Source organism: Ictidomys tridecemlineatus, chromosome 9, assembly GCF_052094955.1.
Source record: "Ictidomys tridecemlineatus isolate mIctTri1 chromosome 9, mIctTri1.hap1, whole genome shotgun sequence".
In the NCBI taxonomy this organism is placed as follows: Eukaryota; Metazoa; Chordata; class Mammalia; order Rodentia; family Sciuridae; genus Ictidomys; species Ictidomys tridecemlineatus.
Window position 1 is genome coordinate 76,095,753 of NC_135485.1, and position 17,819 is coordinate 76,113,571.

General features: G+C 35.5%; 1 protein-coding gene across 1 annotated transcript in view; it reads left to right on the forward strand.

The window, feature by feature from the left end:
- The window catches only part of LOC144366463 (broad substrate specificity ATP-binding cassette transporter ABCG2-like), a 129,847-nt gene that overhangs the window by 78,533 nt on the left and 33,495 nt on the right, over window positions 1-17,819 (forward strand). The window contains exons 6-8 of the mRNA XM_078020740.1: window positions 2,640-2,776; window positions 6,745-6,896; window positions 17,463-17,552. Of these exons, the coding sequence (XP_077876866.1) occupies window positions 2,640-2,776; window positions 6,745-6,896; window positions 17,463-17,552 (379 nt within the window). The remainder of the gene's footprint in view (window positions 1-2,639; window positions 2,777-6,744; window positions 6,897-17,462; window positions 17,553-17,819) is intronic.

Here is a 17,819-nt window from a genome sequence, read left to right on the forward strand (position 1 = left end):
GATAATTTGAGCTCTTCTTTCATATTTGCATGTCTTCAATTTCCTTCTCTTGCCTGATTGCTCTAGTTTGAATTTCAAGGTCTATGTTGAATAGGAGTGGGAAAAGAGGGCATGTTTTGTTCCTGTTTATAGAGGAAATGCTTTCAGATTCTCTTCATTTAATATAATGTGGGCCTTATGTTGCTCACATATAACTACAGATAGAAAAATTTATCTCAACATTATAAAAGCTATATGTCAATATCTTTAAAATTTTATAGAAAATTTTTGAATTTGCAATTTTATTTGTTTCTGCTCTCACTTTACTTATGTCCTATCATCTAATGATTTGGGCATTGGTTTTTTGGTTCTTGTTTTCCTAGGGGCTTGAGATGTGACCTCTGCTAATGATAATATCAGCACCAGTTTCAAGGATGCCACTGAACCCTATTTACTATAACCACTCCAGAGCCAAGGCTTGTATTATTCAACCTTATAAGAAAGAAAAACTTGTTGCTATTTTTCTCCACAGTTTCCCAAATACATATGTAAACCTTTAAAAGTGTTCTGGAATAGCTCCAGTAATAGTTATTAAATTTAGTACAATTACAGTAACCATAAATGAGGGATTGGTGGGGAATTGGGTAATATAGGCCCCAAAGGATTGGAAAAGAGAAAAATTAAGAGAGAGAGAAAAGATAATTTGCAATAAGGTACAAAGGTAAAATTGATGGATAGTGGATATGTGAGATAGTAGCAGATAATGCAATAGAATGAATCAGGGGTAAGAGGAACAAGTATAAACTAGAGATATGAAAACAAAGATAAGAAGATTTATTCTTATAATACTTTAAACCATTAGATGAAATACATTCAAATGGATTGAAGGTACAATGTTGGCTATTGGGATTAAAACACTCATTCATGCTAAAGAGTTATGTAAATGATCATAGTTGATGTTAGAGTTATTCATAGTAAACCATGCCAAGGTGAAGGAAAATCTTGTTAAATTTTGGTTGGGATATCAATGGGGCTTGGACAGGTAGCAGATAAACATAATTTTTTTTTCCTGTGGATCTCTCCTGAGTTACGATGGCACAGGAGACACGTTTTACCCCCTTTGGTTGTTGTTGTTGTTGAGTGGTTGGGGCTGCTTTTTAAAATGATTTTATCTTTCCAGGAAGACACTTTCTTTTATTCTTACTTAGTTTCAAGCAGGCACTTTAGTGTGTTGCTTTCTTGGATTTCCAGGGGAAATGTATAAAGGTAATTGTTGGCTTCTTAGAATCATATAATCTCATTGATTTAAGTAATTTTTTCAGCTCTTTATGATATTTTAACATAACAAAAATTTAGAAAAATAGTCTGATTACCTAAATGATATGGTGGATAACCTAACACTCAATTACTGTCTCTATAGAGTAGTACTATTTCCTTCAGTGGTCATTTGTATCCCTTTTCTCCCACAATAACCTAAGGAAATGAGCACATATCTTACCTTACTGATACCATTATCCAACAAACGGAACAAGGTATCTATATTATGAGCTGTTACATGTTTATATTTATTAATATGTCCCTAATTGTTCCCAAAAGCCTTTTTCTCTGCTTATAATAATTACATAAAATAATATATTTCATTGTGCCATACTTATACATTTATATAATACTTTGATCAGATACCCAAATGTCTTTTAAAGATCAGTTCTTTATAGAAACCATTCAAGGGTTGTGTGTTTTCTACTTCCTACCTCCCCTAAATCTTATTTATCCCCTCCTCACACATTTACTGGCTTCAAATATTGTGCCACTCACCTTGTGAAATATCCCCTGTTCTGGATTTTTCTGAAAAGATGAGTGAGCAATTCTGAGGTAAGTTACATATAGAAAAAATCATTTTGGGGAAAAATATGAAATTTAAAAGATGCTAATATGGTATGTTGGAAATTATATGCTCCTGGGCTCTAAGGTGACTATCTTCTTTTCAGTCCAGTTGGGATATTTTGTAGATGTGGTGTGTCTGTATGGGATGTTCAGAACACACTAAAAGATCATTGTAAGTAGTTTCCTTTTCTTTTCCTTTTTTTTTTTTTTTGGTGTTTTATTGTTTTTTTTTTTTTTTTTTTTTTTTTTTTTTTTTTGGTACCAAGGATGCTTAAACACTGAGGCACATTTCAGCCCCTTTTTATATATTATTTAGAGATTGGTTCTCATTAAGTAGCTTAGGGCCTCATTAAGTTGCTAAGACTGGCTTTGTCCTTGAGAACATCATTCCTGAGCCTCCCTAGCCACTGGGATTACAGGCATACTACACTGTGCCAGGCTCTCCTTTATTAAATATATTTCCCTATATCATAGTTTTCCTTTCGGTTTGGTTTGATTTTTTAGTGTTTTAACTTACTCTCTTAAAATATTTGACTGTCATGGCATGCTCAGGACTATTAAAAAAATGAGATTTAAATCAGGTGACTGCTCTGCACTGAGGCTTAGCTTACACATGGGGTTAAAAAAAAACTTTTTTGCCCCAGATGTCATTTATTTTCTGTCCAGAATAATGAGGAAAATGAAGTAAAATGACTCTAACAGGAATGGTACTGGTTAATTCCCCAAATAGCAGTGACCATGGAAATTCTTGAACAAGATAATAATTCGTGTTTTAGGTGGAATCTAAAGGAGAAAGAAAAAAGACTAGTATAGGAATGGAACTGATCCTTGATCCTCTCATCTTGTTCCTGGATGAACCCACAACTGGCTTAGATGGGAAAACAGCTAATGATGTCTTTATACTTCTAAAAAGGTAAAAACTATGGCAACATTTTATTTCATTCATTTACTCTTTGATCATTTATATTTTACTGGTATTTCTGGTGCAGGAGATTTAGAAGCTTTTTTAAAAAAATGTTTCTTCTTCCTTATCAGGATACAGTCAATAAACAAAAAGTGGTTCAAGAAAGATGAAGCAAGAATATAGGAAAGTAAGACTAAGGTGAAGGCAGGGAGCTTTTTAATTAGAAGGATCAGAAAAGGCCACAATCATGTGACACATATGCTGGGAGAGAATGACTGAGATGTGCTATAAATCAGAAGAGAGTTCGGGTTAGAAAAGGCAGCCAAGTGGCTCTGAAGCACAGCATATCTGATGTGTTGGGAAGACCAGCAAGGCCAGAGAGACAGACCCAGACACTATGAGGAGTGACATTTGGTGAACTGTCACAATACCACAGACTGGAGGCTTAAACACAAAAATTAATTTTCTCATGACTCTGAAGGCAGAAATTTGAAAAATTGTATGCTGTGGGTTGTTTCTTCATTGCCCTCTCATTGGCTGCAGATGGTCACCTTCTCCCTTTGTATGTCTGTGTCTTAATCAACTCCTAACTGGACATAGTCAAATGAGAATCCTCAATGACCTCATTTAAATTTAAAAAGACCTCTTTGAAAGCACTATGTTCAATGTGGCCACATTCAGAGGCCCTGGGGGATAGGGCTTCGATATCTGAGTTTGAGGAGGACCCAGTTTATGCCTTCACAGGTGGATTAGGATGGTAAGTGGAGTTGGGCTGGTGGCAGAGGTCATGTAAGAAGTATGGCTTTTCCTGTCACTAGAGGAAATGGGGAGGTTTTTGAGAGTTTTGGAGTACAACAATGGCTGTGGGGAAGATGGCAGTTAGGCAAAGATGAGGGAAGATCCCATGAAGGAGCTGATGAAGGATGATGAAGCATTGACAAGGATGGTCCTGGTGAGCAGAGAGTGGATTCTAGATCTGTTTTCAAGGGATCCAACAGGATCAGCTCAGGATTTCCACCTGTCATGGGAGGATTGAGACAATGACTGCTGACATTTGAGGCTTCAAAAAGTGGAAGAATGAAATTAGACAAATGCATTTCTTTTTATAAATAAATAAAAATGTGAATGGATGTTTATAGGAAAGTTTTCAATAGTTGAGATTTAGACATCATCTTTAAAAATATAGTAACATATTTCAAACTGAAAGAAAATATCCAAGAATAATACAAATGAAATTCTACTTTTCTCACCTGGATTTCCCTCTGTTACATTTCACTGTATCTGTAGCCCCTCCTTTCCTCTCTGCTACTTCCCATGTAGTTTCTTCTGCCATCATGCCCTTTCACCCCAAATATTTCCTACTACAAACTCCAATCCAGGAGAATGCACCATGATCTTTAATCTCCAGTCAATAAGCCTTTCTTTGCCAGAATCCAATTATGGCTACTCAAATCAGTTGCTAGGATACAATCAGAGCTACTGTGTCTGTTTCCTGTCTGTCAGTATCTCTCCAGAAATACACTTTTCCTGTCTTCTTACAATCTGGAGCAATTCATGGTGTGACCCCTGCAGGGTCCATCCCAGTGAGTGTTGCATGATGCTCAAGAATGAAAGGATGCTGAGTACTCAGTGCAACACAGCTGAGAATGCAACCTGCACAGGTAATGTCAGCCTTTATCATCTAATTGTGGTACACATATATGTATACATAGATATTTACTAAAAAATACATGCATGAACAGAGATCTATAACTATTGCTGTTTTGTTATTGTATATACATTGAAAATCCCATGAATTCATAATAATATTTCTGACTCCAAACTAACACCTCTGTCTTACTTTTATTCTTTGCTATTTTCATGTTTCTGACTTCAGACAGGGAGAGTTTGGGCTCCCATTATCTCAAAATATTTACTTACTTGCTTACTGATGTGATTTATTTGTTTATTGGAACCAGTCTCCAAGAAGTTCTAGTCTCTTCCTTTATCTACCACCTCTAGAAACTCCTCTGCTTCATTGTTTTAAGGTGTCAATCACACTATCTTCAAGGCTTCCCCTCTCTGTCACAACCTTGCTTCCTCTGATGCTCATAACCCTATGAGCAAGTCTCTATGCTAGGATACAGGAAACAGCAAGAAAGGAGGATATTTACGAGTTAGACATCACAAGTTTAAAATGCCATTTGCACATATAAGTGATGATGCCCAGTCATGGGCCTGGAGTTCAGGCCCCATTACAGAACCCATGTATGATATTTAGATTCATAAACATTTTCTTTGTGGTTTGCTCTGCTTAGCACATGGGCATCTTTCCTCATGCAGAGAGGTCTGATCAGTCCTTCCCAAACACTGCTGTGCAAGTTCATCACCAGGGGTCTGGTTGAAATGCAGATCCTGTTTCTGTAGGTCTCAGGAAGGGTTAAAAATTCTTCACAGGAGATTTGAAGAATTACTGACACTAATGCTTGTAGTCCTCAGAGCACACTTTGAGTGTCAGAGCTCTCAGGAACCATGTGTCCATCTTCCAGTCCTTTCCCAGCTCCTATTGCCTATTGACTGAATTCCCATCTTTTTCTGAAGTGCTCACAATAGGCCTGTTTTGCCATCTCTCTTAGTTATCTTCTTCACCCAAAACAACACCAACACAAGCAAACACATAAACACTGCCTGTCATGTTACATGGAACTGCTTCTTACAGATTTAAGAGTAGGCTTGTTCATTTTTTTCACCTTGTTCTTTCACTGTATTTCTTTTCTTAGCTCACCATCACTGGGAATTTGGATATTCTACATATATCACCTTCAGATGGGGTTATCACTCTCCTTTTTTTTTTTTTAACAAGGAGCCATTAACTACTTCAAATCCACATCAGATTGAAATTATAGATCTTACTTCCTGTTTCTCCATGAGACAGAACCCCCTTGGATACATAGATTTATGAGGTGCTAATCAAATTATTAAATTGAAGTGATTCTTATCTCAAAATACTTAAAGAAATTGGGAAAGTGATGTTGGCCTTTATTTCCTCTAACCTTAAATAATAACTCCTATAAAGGGCAGTTTAGAATTGTTTCTACTATAAAATCTGAACAGAGCTCAGATCCCAACAGGGCCCCTTAGTCACTGTGAGGGCTTAGCCAGTTACTTTACATTTAGACCTTATCTGTAAAAAGAAGGAAATGCTAATATTATAACAGCCTTTCTATAAAAATAAAGATTTATCTCTAAAACATTTAACTAAGTGCTAAATGGCATTCTAAGTGCTAAATAATATTAATGTACTGCCAAGGTAGGATGAAAACCAATTACTAAAGATTCAGCATAATTAAATGATCAATGAAAATTGGTTATATGACCATCTTTTTAATACTTAATCATTAACTAGTTCTTTTTTTCATGTATTCACTAAAAATTTTATTAAAAGGATTAAATTACCAAGACATTGGCCAACATAAGACAGGAAAATGACTTGTAAGAATTAAAATTTGAACAATCTACGCATAATGAAGATGGAATATAACAATATACAATTTTTCTCTCTATTTGTAGACTTTTCCATACTTTACTATTTGTAGTCTCACAGGTCATTAACTAGTTCTTGAAAGTGGGTGTACTCAAGAGATTATGTGAGATACTTGGCAATAACATGGATTCCCTATTCCAACCATCAGAGATTGTGTACCAACTTCACTGAATTCACTGTCTCGTTAGACTCTAGGAAAATGCACTTTCTCTCAATCTCTATAGACAATTCTAGACTGCTGATGCACCAAACTTTAAGAATATTTTGTCTTTTAATAAAAGCATTGAATTTTATTTTCCTCAACTACCAAGTATGTAATGAGTTGAGATGACAAGTTTGTAAGAGAAAATCAAGTTGAACTGAGAGAAAAAGCTCTACTGGCAGGAGTAAGTATTTTACCAAGAAGTGCAAGGTCCAGATGCTTAATGATTTATTATTTTCCTTTTTCACTTAGGATTTCTCAGCAGGGGAGAACAATTATCTTCACCGCCCATCAGCCTCTCTATTCCATCTTTAGGCTGTTTGACAGTCTTACCATATTGGCCTCAGGGGAACTAATGTATCATGGTCCTGCCCAGAAGGCTTTGGAGTACTTCCAATCAGCAGGTGCGATTAACCTTTTAATGCACTAGATTCTTCATTCACAGACTTCTGGAAGAGCAGAGGAGTCCACAGGAGTGCTACAGGAATGCTCCTTGATCTTACATAGAATTAACTGGGGTGACTACACTGTAAAACATCTTTGGTCAGTTCAGCACCAGAACTTTTTTTCATTATGCATCACTTGCTTATTGTTCACATCTCTCTTCTTCTCCTGTCTTCTCCTATGCATGGTGTGTGTGCTTTTGTGTGTATTTGTGTGTGTGTGTATGTGTGTGTGTGTGTGTGTGTGTGTGTGTGTGTGTGTGTGTGTGAATTTCTCATGGGCCTTTATCTGTTCTCCTTCCCAGTTATGGTGACCTTTCCCTGAAAGGTCAATAACTAGAATGTTGGACTCACAGCTACTTATTCTGTAAGTTGAAGATTTTGAAAAATCCCAAAACATTGCCTTTTTTCAATTTGTTCTAATTAGTTGTACATGACAGCAGAATTGCATTTCAAATCATTGTACATGAATGGAGCAAAACTTTTCATTTCTTGGGCTGGACATGATGAAGATTCAAAGTCTTCATTCAATCATACATGTACCTAGGGTAATAATATCTGACTCATTCCATCATCCTTCCTGTTCCCCCACACACCCTTCTCTCATTTCCCACTACCCAATCCAAAGTGCTTTCATTCTTCCCTAGCCCCCACCCCTTTATGGATCACCATCTACATCTCAGAGAAAACATTTGGAATTTGTTTTTTTTTTTTTGGGGGGAATGACTTATTTTGCTTAGCATGAAATTCTCCAACTCCATCCATTTACTGGAAAATACAATGATTTCATTCTTTAAGTCTGAGTAATACTTTATTGTGTATATATACCAAATTTTCTATATTCATTAATCTGCTGAAAGGCTACTGGATTGGTTCCATAGTTATGCATTTGTGAATTGAGCTGCTACAAACATTGAGGTGGCTGTGTCATTGTAGTATGCTTATCTTAAGTACTTTAGGTAAAAAACAAAGAGTGCAAGAATTGGGTTAAATGGTGGTTCCATTCCAAGTTTTCTAAGGAATTTCCATACTGATTTCCAGCATGTTCCACTAGTTTGCAATATATGAGTATACCTTTTCCCCCCACATCCTCACCAACTCTTATTGTTCTTTGTATTCTTGATAACTGCCATTCTGGCTGGAGTGAAATAAAATCTTAGAGTTGCTTTGATTTGCATTTCTCTAATTGCTAGAGATCTTGAACATTTTTTTTCATATATTTGTTGACTTTATTTTTTTCTCCAAAGTGTCTGTTCAGTTTCTTAGTCCATGTATTGATTGGGTTATTTGCCAAAATATTGTCTTTTAGATCATGTAACAGATTGTGTTTCCCAGTACCTTTCCTGATACATGGTCTTGTTCTGCCTTTGTGAGGGTTCTTGGAGATACTGCTGCATTTTCTAGTAACATTAGATTGAAGATTTATGTCATGAATTGTATAAGTGACCATTACTCAATAGAAAGGCTGGTCCTGAATCAGACTTAATGGGCCAAAATTTCTGGAATGCCTTGTTCTCTTTATTTCAGATTGAATACAACTTATCTATCTGCTCAAATTTAGAGCTTTTTGGATATGATTGTAGATGCTTTCCCATGACCCCAAATAAAGTTGTAAATAGTCATTCTTTTTTTATTTCTTATATGCATCACAATAGAGGAGTGCATTACATTCATATTTTTTGCATTACAATTCTTAATACACCTTTATATCACAATTTATCATATCTGTTTGTATATAAGGTATGTTGACACCAAATTCACATCTTCATACATAAATTTTGTATAATGATGACCATTCACTTCCACTATCCTTGCTATTCCCATTCTACCTTCCTTTTTCTCCCACCCCTATTCCCTATCTAGAGGTAATTTTCCACTCATGCCCTCCCTCCCTACCCCACTTTGAGTCATCCGCCTTATATCAGAGAAAACATTTAACATTTGTTTTTTGAGGATTGGCTAACTTCACTTAGCATAATCTTCTCTAATGCCATCCATTTCCCTGCAAATGCCATGAGCTTATTCTTTTTTAGTGCTGAGTAATAATCCATTGTATATAAATGCTACATTTTTTAATCCATTCATCCACTGAAGGACATCTAGGTTTGCTCCTCAGTTTAGCTATTGTGAATCATGCTGCTATAAACATTGATGTGGCTGTGTCTCTGTAGTATGCTGTTTTTAGGTCCTTTGGGTATAGTCTGAGAAGAGGAATAGCTGGGCCAAATGGTCATTCCATTCCCAGCTTTCCAAGGAATCTCCATACTGCTTTCCATATTGGCTGCACTAATTTGCAGTCCCACCAGCAGTGTATGAGCGTAAATTTTTCCCTGCATCCTCAACAACACTTGTTGTTTGTTTTCATAATGGCTGCCATTCTTACTGGGGTGAGATGATATCTTAGAGTAGTTTTGATTTGCATTTATCTGATTGCTAGAGATGGTGAGCATTTTTTTTGGATATTTGTTGATTGATTGTATATCCTCTTATGAGAAGTGTCTGTTCAGGTCCTGGGCCCATTTGTTGATTGGATTATTTGTTTTTTTTTGGGGGGGGGGCTTATTTTGTTGAGCTCTTTATATACTCTAGAGATTAAAGCTCTATCTGATGTGTGAGGGGTAAAAATTTGTTCCAAGGATATAGACTCTCTGTTCACCTTATTTCTTTTGCTGAAAAGAAACTTTTTAGTTTGAATCCATCCTATTTGTTCATTCTTGGTTTTAATTCTTCTGCTATAGGAGTCTTATTAATGAAGGTGGGGTCTAAACCCACTTGACAAATATTAGGGCCTACTTTTTCTTCTATTAGAAACAGAGTCTCTGGACTAATTCCTAGGTCCTTGATCCATTTTGAGTTAACTTTTGTGCATGGTGAGAGATAGAGATTCAGTTTCATTGTGTTGCATATGGATTTCCAGTTTTCCCAGCATCATTTGTTGAAGATGCTATCCTTTCTCCAGTGCATGCTTTTGGAACCTTTGTCTAATATAAGATAGTTGTAATTTTGTGAGTTAGTCTCTGTATCCTCTATTCTGTACCATTGGTCTACGAGCCGAGCCTGTTTTGGTGCCAGTACCATGCTGTTTTTGTTACTGTTGTTCTGTAGTATAGTTTAAGGTCTGGTATAGCAATACCACCTGTTTCACTCTTCCAGCTTAGAATTTCTTTAGATATTCTGGGTCTCTTATTTTTCCAGATGAATTTTATGATTGCTTTTTCCATTTCTATGAGGAATATTATTGGGATTTTGATCAGAATTGCATTGAATCTGTATAGTGCTTTTGGTCATGTGATCATTTTAATAACATTAACTCTGCCTATCCATGAGCAAGGTAGATCTTTCTATCTTCTAAGGTCTTCTTCTATTTCTCTCATTAGGGTTCTGTAGTTTTCATTGTATAGATCTTTCTCCTCTTTTGTTGATTCCCAATAATTTTTTTGAGGATATTGTGAATGGGGTAGTTTTCCTCAATTCATTTTCAGAGGATTTGTCACTGATATACAGGAATGCCTTTTATTTATGGGTCTTGATTTTATATCCTGCCGCTTTACTGAATTCATTTACTAGTTCTAGAAGTTTCCTGGTGGAGTTTTTTGGGGGTCTTCTATGTATAGAATCATATCATCAACAATTAGTGCTACTTTGAGTTATTATTTTTCTATAGTTATTACTTTAATTTATTTCATCTGGGAATTGCTCTGGCCAGTGTTTCAAGAACTATGTTGAATAGAAGTGATGAGAGAGAGAATCCCTGTCTTGTTCCAGATTTTAGATGGAACACCTTTAGTTTTTCTCCATTTAGAATGATGTTGGCTTGAGACTTAGTGTAGATAGCCTTTACAACATTGAGATAAGTTCCTGTTATCCCTAGTTTTTCTAGAGTTTTGAACATAAAGGGATGCTGTATTTTGTCAAATGCTTTTTCTGTGTCTATCAAGATGATAATATGGTTCTTATCTTTAAGTATATTGATGTGATGAATTACATTTATTGATTTCTGTATGTTGAATCATCCTTGCACCCCTGAGATGAATTCCACTTGATCATGGTGCACACAATCTTTTTGATATGTATTTTTATCTGATTTTCCAGAATTTTATTGAGGATTTTTGCATCTATGTTCATTAGAGATATTGGTCTGTAGATTTTTTTTTAAGGTGTCTTTGTCTGGTTTTGGAATCAGGGTGATACTGGCCTTGTAGAATAAATTTGGAAGTACTCCCTCTTTTTATATTTCCTGAAATAGACTGAAGAGTATTGGTATTAGTTCTTCTTTAAAGGTCTTGTAAAACTTGGCTTTATATCTATCTGGTCCTGAGCTTTTCTTGGTTGGCAATATTTTTATGGCTTCTTCTATTTCCTCACTTGATATTGGCCTGTTTAAGTTGTGTGTATCTTTCTGACACAATCTGGGCAGAACACATGACTTTAGGAATTTATCGATGCCTTCACTATCTTCTATTTTTTTAGAGTATAATGTTTTGAAATAATTTCTTATTATCTTCTGTATTTCTGTAGTGTCTGTTGTGATATTGCCTTTTTCATCACATATGCTTATAATTTGGGTTCTCTCTCTTTTTCTCTTCATTAGCATGGCTAAGGGTCTGTCAATCTTATTTATTTTTTCAAAGAACCAACTTTTAGTTTTGTCAATTTTTTTAATTGTTTCTTTTGTTTTGATTTCATTGATTTAAGCTTTAATTTTAATTATTTCTTGCCTACTACTGCATTTGGTGCTGGTTTGTTCTTCTTTTTCTAGGGCTTTGAGGTATAGTATGAGGTCATTTATTTGTTGGCTTTTTATTCTTATACGGAATGAACTCCATGCAATGAATTTTCCTCTTAGTACTGCTTTCATAGTGTCCCAGAGATTTTGATATATTGTGTCTGTGTTCTCATTTACCATTAAGAATTTTTTAATTTCCTCCTTGATGTCTTCTGTAATACATTGTTCATTCAGTAGCATATTGTTCATTCTCCATGTGATGTAGGAATTTTTCTTCCTTATTTTATTGTTGATTTCCAATTTCATTTCATTATGATCAGATAAAATGAATAGTAGTATCTCTTCTCCTTTGTATTTGCTAAAAGTTGCCCTGTGGCATAATATATGGTCTATTTTTGAAAAGGATCAATGTGTTGCTGAAAAGAAAGGGTATCCACTCGATGTTGGATGATATATTCTATATATGTCAATTAAGTCTAAGTTATTAATTGTGTTATTGAGTTCTATAGTTTCTTTATTTAACTTTTGTTTGGAATATCTGTCCAGTGGTGAGAGAGAGTTGTTGAAATCACCCATGATTATTGTGTTGTGCTCTATTTGTCTCTTGAACTTGAGAAGAGTTAGTTTGATGAACATAGCCGCACCATTGTTTGGGGCATATATATTAATAATTGTTATGTCTTGTTCTTGTATGGCTCCCTTGAGCAGTATGTAGTGTCCTTCTTTTCCCTTTTGGTTAACTTTGTCTTAAAATCTACTTTATTTGATATGAGTATGGTTTCCCCTGCTTGCTTCTGAGATCCATGTGAGTGGTATGATTTCTCCCAACCTTTCACCTTCAGTCTGTATATGTATTTTCCTATCAAATGAGTCTCCCATAGGCAGAATGTTGTTGGATCTTATTAAATCCATTCTACTAGCCTATGTCTTTTGAATGGTGAGTTTAAGCCATTAACATTTAGGGTTACTATTGAGATATGGTTTGTATTTCCAGCCATATTTGTTTATTTTTGTTATTTAACTTGACTTGAATTTCCCCTTTTCTTAGGAGAGAGAGAGAGAGAGAGAGAGAGAGAGAGAGAGAGAGAGATTTTTTTAGTATTTATTTATTTTTTTTAGTTTTTTTGGCAGACACAACATCTTAGTTTGTATATGGTGCTGAGGATTGAACCCAGGCTACACGCATGCCAGGCAAGCGCGCACTACCACTTGAGCCACATCCCCGGCCCCTTGATTTTCCTCTATGATAAGTTTTTTCTTTACTGTACTACCTCCCACTGGTGGTTTTCATTGTTATTGTTTATTTCCTCTTCATAAAATGTTTTGACAAGGATGTTTTGAAGCACTGGTTTTCTAGCTGCAAGTTCTTTTAATTTTTGTTTATCCTGGAAGGTTTTTATTTCATCTTCAAACTTGAAACTTAATTTTGCTGGATACAAGATTCTAATTTGGAACCCATTATCTTTCAGCCTTTGAAATATGTTGTTTCATGATCCGCTAGCTTTCAGGGTCTGTGTTGAAAGATCAGCCATTAACCTAATTGGTTTACCCCTATATGTAATCTGCTTCCTTTCTCTTGTGGCTTTTAAAATTTTCTCCTTGTTTTGTATGTTCGGCATTTTCATTATAATGTGTCTTTGTGTGGATGTTTTGTGATTATTCACATTTGGCTTCCTGTAGCATTCTAGGATTTGGATTTCTGTTTCATTCTTCAATTCTGCAAAGTTTTCTAATATTATTTCATTGAACAGATTGCTCATTCCTTTTATTTGGACTTCAATACTATCCCAATAACTCTTAAATTTGGTCCCTTTTTGCTATCCCATATTTCTTAGATGTTCTGCTCATGGCTTCTTATCTGTCTCGTTGTGCTGTCTATGTTCTTTTCGAGATGATATACTTTGTCTTCGTTGTCTGATGTCCTATCAGACAACGAAGTGTTATTATCATTTGAGTTTTTAATTTGGTTTATAATTTTTTTTATTCCTAGGATTTCTGTTTATTTGTTTGTTTTCTTATGACCTCTATCTCCCTGTAGAGTTGATCTTTTGCTTGTTGGATTTGTTTATGTGATTCATTGTTGAAGTGATCTTTTATTATCTGCATTTGTTGTCTAATGTCTTCCCTGAGACTGCAGAACATCTGCTGTATGTATCCTGAAATCTTTATATGACATTTTTTTTCTGCTGTAGATGTTACCTCTTCAATGTTGTATTGTCTTACATTGTTTGTGGTCCTTTCTTTCCTTATCGTTTCATGTTGCTCACGTTTCTTACAGCTCTGTTAGACTGTTATGATAAGGTTTTTTCCCCTCTAGATTTATATTGCTCTTGTATAGTTCCAAAACCTCTCTTTTGAGGGGAAAGACAATGTTAACAGTTCCCAATATCAACAATATATTATCTATGGCAAATTTTCATTATTAATATATTTAAAGTTAGTCTCTATGTCTAGAGATGGTAGCTTCAATTATGATTTAAAGTATAGTCATTAGTTTCATAAAAGGCATACCATTTCTGGTAGCATATAGAGAACAGAGGGTCAGGTGTAGGATGTTATGTTAAGGGGGAAGGGTGTGAGGGTATGGGGTTAATCTAACTTAACAACTTTGGAGAAGAAATCTAATGAATAGACAGGGGGTAATTTACAGAAGAATGTATAAACTCAAACTCCTATATATATTTAGAAAATTACCCAAAGTATAAATAGTAAAAGTTAGGAGGTTGAAAGTGGGATAGAGGGAGGAAGAGAAAAAAAAATTTAAAAAAAGAAAGAAAAGAAAAAGAGAGAGGGAGAAAGTAAATAAGGAAAAAAGAGAGGGAGGGGGACATATGCAATGCCTCTATATTATATCATTCTGGTGATTCAGTTCTTAAAGTCCTATTTTATGCAAAGTACTTGGTTTCACATATGTTGGGGTTGTGAGGACCAGAAGGGGAAGGGTAGAGTTGAATGGATGAGAAAAGAGAGAAAGAAAAAAAAAAACTCTCAGAATTTTATTTTCTTTTCTTCCAGTTGGTGGCATTATCTCTTCCAAGCCTGAGTCTCTGCATTCAGGGTGGTGGAGGTAGCCAGTGTGAGAGGGCTTGAGCTTCTACCTGGAGCCTCCCTGCTCTTAGTCTGTCTGAGTTGGAAACCAAGTGCCTATACAGTTGCAGTTCCGTGTTGATAGCTACACCCCCTAAAACATTGTGAGAAAAAGTTTGAGTCATCACAGCTGGAGGTGGGGGAGTTAGAAACCAGGTACCTGATTAGCCACAGAACAGCGCTGGTAGCCACACTCACCAATAGATGACGAGTATGGTTTTCCAAGATGGATTCCATCTGTTTTCTGCATTGGGTGTTTGGTCAGGTGGGAGATGCTGGGGTGACCTTGTGCTGTGGCCAGAGCTCAGTCTGGTGACTGTAGCAAAGACTCTGCATTCTGCAACACTGTGCAGGTTCAGGTACACCTCCAAAAATCATTCTTTCTTATGTTTTTTTTTTTATTATTGAATATCTGTCACTTAAAAAGAAGGGAAAAAAAACATAAAACACAAGTGAGCCTGGGGAGTTCAGGGAAGGTGAACTAAAAAGCCACAGCTCAAATTCCATTAAAATCCCAATAACATTCTTCATAGAAGTAGAAAAAGCAATCACAAAATTCATTTGGAAAAATAAGGAAACCAGAATAGCCAAAGCAATTTTTAGTAAGAGAAGTGAAGAGGAGGCATCACAATATCAGAACTTACATTATACATCAGATTCATAGTAACAAAAATGTCATGATATTGGCACCAAACAGACATGTAGAGCAATGGTGCAGCCTAGAAGACACACAGACAAACCCACATAAATACAGTTATCATATTAGACAAAGGCACCAAAAATATACATTGAAGAAAAATAACTTCCTCAACAAATGGTGCTGTGAAAACTGGAAATCCATATGTTGCAAAAATAAATTAGCCCCCTGTCTCTCACCCAGCACAAAATTCAACTCAAAGTGGATCAGGACTTAGGCACTAAAACAAAGACTCTGCACCAAATAAAAGAAAAAAGCAGGCCCAAATCTCTACCATGTCAGCATAATAAATGACATCATTTATGAGATTCCTAAAGCGTAGGAAGTAAATTTAAGAGCCAATAAATGGAATGAAATCTAACTAAAAAGCTTCTTCACAGTAAAGAAAAGAATCAATAATGTGAAGAGAGAGCCTAAAGAATTGGAAAAAATCTTTACCACATGCAACTCAGAGCAATTAAACTTCAGGATATATAAAGAACTAAAAAATCTTAAACACAAAAAACCTAATCAATAAATGGGCATAGGAACTGAACAGACACTTTACAGAAGAAGAAATATAATCAGTCAACAAATATATGAAAAAAAATGTTCAACATCTCTAGCAATTGGAGAAATGAAAATCAAAGTTGCCCTATGATTTTATCTCATATCAGTCAAAATGGCAATTTTCAAGAACACCAACAAGAATAAATGTTGGTGAGGATGTGGGGGAAAAGGTACACTCATATATTGCTGGTGGGACTGCAAATTGGTGCATCATGCTGGAAAGCAGTATGCAGATTTCTTAGAAAACTTGGAATGAAACCACAATTTGATGTAGTTATCCTACTTCTTGATTTATAACCAAAGAACTTAAAAATCAGCCTATTACAGTGACACAGCCACATCAATGTTTGTAGCAGCTCCATTTGCAGTAGCTAAACTATTAAACCAACCTAGATGCCCTTCAACAGCTTGATGGATAAAGAAAATGTTGTATATATACACAGTGGGGTATTACTTAGCCTTAGAGAAGAATGAAATTATGGCATTTGCCAGTAAATGGCATAAATGCTAAGCCAAATAACTCAAACTCAAAGAAGCAAAGACCAGATATTTTCTCTGATATGCAGATACTAATTCATAATAAGGGAGTAGGTGCTTAGGAAGAATAGAGATATTTTGGATTAGACAGAGGGGAGTGAAGAAAGGGAAGGGGTACTGGGGTATGAAGGATAATATTATGAATTGGGCATTAGCCCTATTTACATATCTGATTACTTGCCTGGTACAACTCTACATCGTGGACAACCAGAAGAATGAGAAGTCATACTCCATGTATTTGATGTATCAAAATGCATTCTACTGTCATGTAAAACTAAATAGAATGAATAAAAATAATCAGAGGTCAGACCAAGTTAAGATGCTTCTGTCACAGGAAGTTGAGGTAAGATGTCACCTGTGCTGTGCTGGTCACATTCTCTTGATAATGCTGCTCTGGAGATTTGTTGACTATTTGCAATTATGGCAGCTTGGGAGGTGTCCATTTGAATCTCTGAATTTAGTAGTTTGCAAAGCAATCTGCTGACTGCCTGCTGACATTCCAGCATTCTCTAGGTGAATTCAGAGAGCACAGTGCTTCCAGAAATTTAATATCTTTTTTGGAAGCTACCTTTAGATCTTTGAAGAAGTACTGATAAGCAACAGAGCATACTGATAACTGCTTGGGGTTTGAAGACTTATGAGAGAAAAAGAATAATGTAAAATGTTCTGAAAAGTCCAAAAATGGTTTGGAATAAGTTGTTTTATTTATCTATTTACTTTTTTGACTGGGAAACACATAGTTGTCTAAATTTTGTGTGATTGAATAAAGAAGAGGAAAAGATAAATTAGTGAGGGCAGAAAAGAGCAGAAAGATGAGAAAAAAGTTATTCAGTCTGTCTTCCCTACCCTCATATCCAATGTCCTCTGCATGTGAATCTTCTTTACTTTCCAAGACTACCAGCTTGAGTTCTTTGGGTGTCTTATTTTGTAGGTTTTCCCTGTAAATTCTACAATAATCCTGCAGAATTGTTCCTGGATATTACCGATGGTGTAATAAAAAGGGACTCAGAAAATTATGAAGGTATGTAAACCTTTCAAATTAACATATTTTTTCCCAATTAATTTGGCTGAGTTTTAGCAATGTGGTGACTTATTAAAACATGGCTTTGTGAATTTACATGTTATTGTAATAAACAAATAAACTTTGTTGAAAGTGAGTGCTGTGTGTATTTTTATTTAATTTATGAATGAACACCTGAATTATTTTTTTTACTCAAGCTTTAATTCTAAAGCTTGAGTACAAAAGCTTTTTGTGGGAGTTGTTACACAAATAAGAGGTCTCAGAAAA